General features: G+C 39.8%; 1 protein-coding gene across 1 annotated transcript; it reads right to left on the bottom strand.

Annotated features, from left to right (window-relative positions):
• Nucleotides 1-751: 751 nt before the first annotated feature.
• On the bottom strand, nucleotides 752-4,094 carry LOC146679968 (histone-lysine N-methyltransferase set-1-like). Its single transcript, XM_085449348.1, has 5 exons — nucleotides 3,573-4,094; nucleotides 2,759-2,879; nucleotides 2,513-2,675; nucleotides 2,202-2,394; nucleotides 752-880 (listed from the first exon to the last, which is right to left on the bottom strand). Exons 1-5 carry the CDS (start codon nucleotides 3,609-3,611, stop codon nucleotides 752-754), a joined length of 645 nt encoding a protein of 214 aa, XP_085305474.1. The 5' UTR covers nucleotides 3,612-4,094.
• Nucleotides 4,095-5,864: the final 1,770 nt, after the last annotated feature.

Here is a 5,864-nt window from a genome sequence, read left to right as displayed (position 1 = left end):
GGGGGGGGGGGGGGGGGGGCTTTCCACTCAAGAAATGTTTTCTTCTGAAAAAAATACTGGCTACAATAGTTAACAACTGATTCCTTTGCAATCATCCATCCTCTTCCACTTATCCTTATCAGGATTGTGGGGTAGCAGTTTTGGGGCCTATACCAGCTACCATAGGGCAGTACAACCTGGACAGATCGCCAGTCTAACATGGAAGGACAAGCATTTGCATTCACACCAAAGGGCAGTTTTGAATCACCAGTTAACCTAACCCCATAAGCTACATCTTTGGACTGTGGGAAGAAGCCAGAGTACACAGCCAGAGAGAGCCCATGCATTACAGCAGTAAAAAGTGCCTAAAACAAGTTAAGAAGTTGTATAGTACTATCTATCTTAATGTTCAAGCCTGAGTTTCAAAAAATTTCAACATAGAAACAAAGCACATGCAGTCAGCTCTGCATGCTGTAGGTCAAACTGTCAAGACATACGAGAAGACCCCTCCTAAAACCAGAGTGATGTCACCATGAAGCAAACTTTGACGGAGTCCCCCAATAACAGTGTGGTCCTCCTAAGTCACATTTGGGTGGTTAACACACACACACACACACACACACTCAGATGTTATCCAGACTTGCACTTTGAAACAATGAAAAGGACCTACAAGCCACGGTCCATGTAAATCACATCACACCCAGGTGACTGCCAAACACACACACACACACAGCATCCATAAAGAATGATGATAGATTAAATTATTAGTTCATTAAGTGGTACACTGGATTATATTTACCCTTTCAGGCTCTGGATGTTTCAGGTCCAGATCATTGTTTGGAAAGCTGTTTGGTTGCGGCTTTAGGCAGCTCACAGTCTTCTGAATCTGGCTGGTCTCCGTCTTCGTGTGTAACAGATAGAAAATGAATATACAGTGCATTTTTGAAGAGGCTTTTGAAACATTAAATAAACTGTATGAGAAAGATAAGTTTCAAGCTATTGTCTTTAAAATATTCACTGTCATGTATAGAGAATTTAAGGCCCTATGATTAAGAGACAAATAGTCAGTGTGATTTCTTTATTTTTTAAGCCATTGCTAAAGGAGTAAAACAATCACCTGTAGCAGCAACGAACTGTCACTAGGGCCCATTTATCTTCAAGGGACAAAATTTAAAATGAATCTAACTAAAGAGGCTACACAGCAAAATCTCCAGTGTTAAATTAACACTAGAGAGTGTCTATATGGGTCCACACAACACTGTTGAGTGTTGAATTAACACTTTTGACAGTGTTATATGTTTAAAAGTAACCTAGTCAGTTTTGAAGATTAACAAAGACTAACACTGAGCAGTGCTGATTTTCTAACACTGGAATATTTCTAACATTTTGAGTTATTTTCCAGTGTTAGAAAATCAGCACTGCTCAGTGTTAGCCATTGTTAATCTTCAAAACTGACTAGGTTACTTTTAAACATATAACACTGTCAAAAGTGTTAATTTAACACTCAACAGTGTTGTATTTAACACTCAGAGGTGTGGACCCTTATAGACACTCTCCAGTGTTAATTTAACACTGGAGATTTTGCTGTGTAGAATCACATTAAACATCAATCACTGTTAAAATTTAGAAACCGAAAGCCATTTTTTATTTCTGCATACCTGCTGATATTTTTTTAGTGCTTTTAGAGGGCTTTGATGTGGCAGCCATCACAATTGCCTGTTTTCCATTAGTACCTACCCCTGTTTTTCCAGTAGGTTATAGTACCATGTAGTTTTTCAGTAACTACTGCACCAAGGTTCCAAGTGATCCAAAGTGATCAGAAAATTTGACATAGACTGAATGCCACCAGGTGGCTGGTCAATGGTGTCACTCGATAAGTTATGAGTGCGCCTCCTTCGTGAAAATCCAAGCCATCATTTTTGAAACTCTGAAATGTTTGAAATAGCGACCAAAATTAACAGCGTGATCCCTGAATTGAACACTAAAGTATAGACTGAGCAGCAGGCATTTTGTCACCTTGACGTCCATGCTTGCTGTGGCATTTATATCACTGGATGCTCGGCTGCATTGCTATAGTTACCCCAGGCACAGTAGGTGATACTCAATTTCAGTGAAAAACTAGATGCCCTAAGTCACGTTAAGCCAATTTGAGTAGGTACAAATGTAAAAATGGCTTAGGGTATGCAATTTATCAGTTCCAAAAAGTACAATTGTAGAAATACCTTGCATCTCCAGAGCCAATCCGAGTCACCATAATTATAGTCTATTTCTTCGCCTGGACTTATGTCTCTGCTTGCAAATAAGCATAGATGGGGCTTTCCATTGATATTTAATATTTTCATCTTAGCACTTGGACTGATGTGGTTGTCGTTGACAAGTCTGCCTAATGACCCATCTTCTTGAGATGCATCCACACTGTGGGGTTAGGCAAAAAAGTATTAGCTTAACTAGTTAGTTAGGAAGCTTTTTTTTTCATAAATCAAAAGCAATGTGTAATTTAATCTTAATCAAACTACACTGATATAATACGCACCACCAGAGTTTTCCATCAAACTTGAATTCAAACATGAACACCTTCAGGCTGTCATGATAAACTCTGTGTCTCCGCTCACATTCTTCTTTTGTTATGAGTTTACCTCTGTATTCCAAAAGAAAGTCTCCTTTTTGGAATGGAACAGTCGTGAAAATGCCCCGACCTGAATTGCAGAGGCATACCAAGTGAGTGACAAAAGACAAAGTGACAAACTCCAAATCTAATCCAAACTAAAGACCAACTTACCTTTGAAGGCATTTATGTAGTGGATATCAAGTCCCAGTTTGTCCCTTCCAGCAGAAACATGACAGACTGCATCCTCCCGTGGAGGAATGCGTCTCCTTCGCATGTTCTCCTGTACGATTGGCTGTATTACCAAAGCATATAAAGTATTACGATTATCGTCATCATTGTCATCATCATCAGTAGTAGCAGAACTAGCAGTAGTGTAGTTTACAGCATAAACACAGCTGACTTATTCATAGTGCTAATTTATGCCTTCTTTTAAAATGTTAAAGGCCTAGTACTCAAAATGGCGACATGTGACATTTCTGTAATGGCGACTGCAGAGAGTGATACAAGTACTGAGAAAGCTTAGGCATCAAAACTGTAAGAAGTTTTTTCTTCAGGCATATAAATAAATACACGACTAAATACACTTATACCCTTGCTTTTATTTTAGGGCTGTCAGCAGAATGACAGACATTGGACAAACTGCCCGAAATTAGCTAACAGCGACATCAGGGATTTTGACTCAGACTGCGCTGGTTTAATTGTTAATCGCGTTAGTCGCGATGTCGGCATTAACACGTTTAAGCCACAATAATGCTTTAACACCGAGTAAATCCTAACACGGGTTAGCCCGCTTTATCGCGTTGACGCGGTTAGTCGTCAGCCCTATTTTATTTACTCAATGACAAACGCTGGGGCCGTTTTACTTCTTCAAAGACTCACTAACAGTCCATAAAGCATAAATTAAACCAGTTTAATATAGGCCTGTGCACCTATAATTTCATATAGTATTAAAGTCATGGTGCATTTTACATTAAAAAAGGCTTACCTTTGTGTTTTTAATCCGTCTTCGTATTGCCGTCGACATACACTTGTTAAAGGGCACGCGCGCGAAAGTTGTGGCGCCGTTTCCTGTAGGTACCGCCTATATATATAGCCTACCAATCACAATGACTTCCGGCCGTGTGTATTGAAAATGTGTATTAAATTGCAGTACCTACACACATCCACTCTAACTCGAAACGTCGCTGTGCAATACACTGGAATACACAAAAATCAGGTGAGGGGTATAGGTGGACTTTTAAGAAAATCAGAAAATCTTTTAATTATAGTTTAATAAATGAATTTACACTACAGTTTAAGCAAATACAGGTCAAAAGATAAATAATGACCTCATAAGAAGTAGAAAAAATTATTATTTAGACACTTAAAAATGCATTTACAAGTCATGTTTTAGGGGGACACATGAATACACAGCAAAAAGTCGAAATGTCCCCGGAGCCCAGGTACAGCGCAGGTCAAATGTCAATCCATACCACATAGACGCACTCACACACACACACACACACACACACACACAAATGGCTTCCATCCACTTCTTGACTGTAATGATAGTATAAAGTAGGAAAGTCTATATTCCTGTCTTCATAGTCCTTCCAAAGCCTGCCTCCCATGCAGGAGTAATCCTCTCTGGTCCATATCAGCCTCACAAAGCAGCACTCACTTACATGGAGAACTTGGTTTTCTCTGTCTGTTTTATCTGATTTGGAAGCACTTAGAAACAGCTCTAAGTCTTTCCTCGATTAAAGGGATGGGGAGAAAAAAAACTCAGCCGGTGTGATAACCACTTCCCTTATACAAGCTACCGCTCAACATCCAACATCTGTCTATTGTTGTTAAATCTGCTTTAAAGCATCTGCGGGTCATCTGGATTCAAACATTTAGTGAATTGAGGCTCATCTGTTGAGCTTATATCACTCTTGAGTTGCTTTCCTCTCCTCTTTACTAGTGAGAGCCCCTCACGAGAATAACGGCTCTGTTTCAAATACCTCTTGAAAGTTTCTACCTAACGACTAATAACTGAGCAGTAATCGCGTATCTGTATGTGTGCAGAATATACCGTTTTTATTAACAGCACTTATTTTTGCTTACTCACAGCTCCTCACTTATCAGCTTGCAGAGAGTGCAAAGAGTGCAGCACACTGGACTTGTTAAGTCAAGCTCTTTCCCCATAAGCTTTATTATATAGTGTTTTATGAAATGAGCATAAGGGATTGTTTTATTGTTATTTCATAATCTGGATTTATGCCTTGTTCGGCCAAAGCCTTCTTAGAAAGGCTTTGGATTGCCATCAGGACACAGCGACATCCAGCATTAACCCACTGAGTGTCCACGGGGATGCCAACTGAACATGACCACTTACACTGGAGTGAGACAGACTTTGGCAAGAAGAGAAGAGACAATGGTTTAAACTTTGTGGCTAATTATATTTTAATATTTCTCTGTTTGCTCTGAAAGTATAATATATATATTCACAGTTCCTGTGAATAATTTTTTAATATCCACAGGAATAGAGGTAACAATAAAAGAGCTTAGTAAAATTTAAAGTGTAGACTTTGTTACATTAAACTACCCTTAATTACTGTGTTTCAACAATGGGCAGTAAAGATGGCATAATATTTTATTGGGTTACCTGCAGATCAGCAGGCCTGCTCCCAGACATTTGCTTTCTAATTACATACAGTCTGGTGCAAAGACTGCCGCAGAGATGGCAAGCCAGTGTGGATATAAGTGCTTAAGAAATTACAGTGTGACATGGCCTGAGGCCATCAATCTCTCTGCAGGGAGGCTGCAGTGGACCACTTAACTTACCTGCACACACAGATCGCACCAATCAGGGACGTATGAAGAACACTCATTGCAACACTAAAGTGGTTGAGGTGAGACAGAAAGAGTAAGAATGAATTGAAAGGGCACAAAACATCAACAAATTTTCAAGCATCAGGACAAATCGGGTACAAATGGGGAGAGAGGGGCTTTAAGAATAATAAGGTTTCGTGCTGGGCCCAACTGGCCATGTAAAGAGTCGGGCCATCCTGGCTGTCAGATGGCGACTGAGCAGAAACCACAGGAGTGAGAGCCGCAGTCTTCTTGTTAGATAATCCCTCAAGCACACATCGCTCACGGGGGGAGGCCTGAAATAAAGAGGCCATGGATATCTATACATGTTTATCTGTTTCTAATTAGCTGATTCCCAAAGTGGAGCGTGAGCATGAGAAAACTAAAACATGGCATGAAGAGGATGCCTTTTTTCAAAATACCTTAAAATAATTTCCCACAT

This window comes from Copadichromis virginalis, linkage group LG23 (assembly GCF_057382275.1).
Source record: "Copadichromis virginalis isolate Kocher_CV1m ecotype Utaka linkage group LG23, C_Virginalis_male_GT1.1, whole genome shotgun sequence".
Taxonomy (NCBI): domain Eukaryota; kingdom Metazoa; phylum Chordata; class Actinopteri; order Cichliformes; family Cichlidae; genus Copadichromis; species Copadichromis virginalis.
This window is presented reverse-complemented; position numbering and strand designations above follow the sequence as displayed.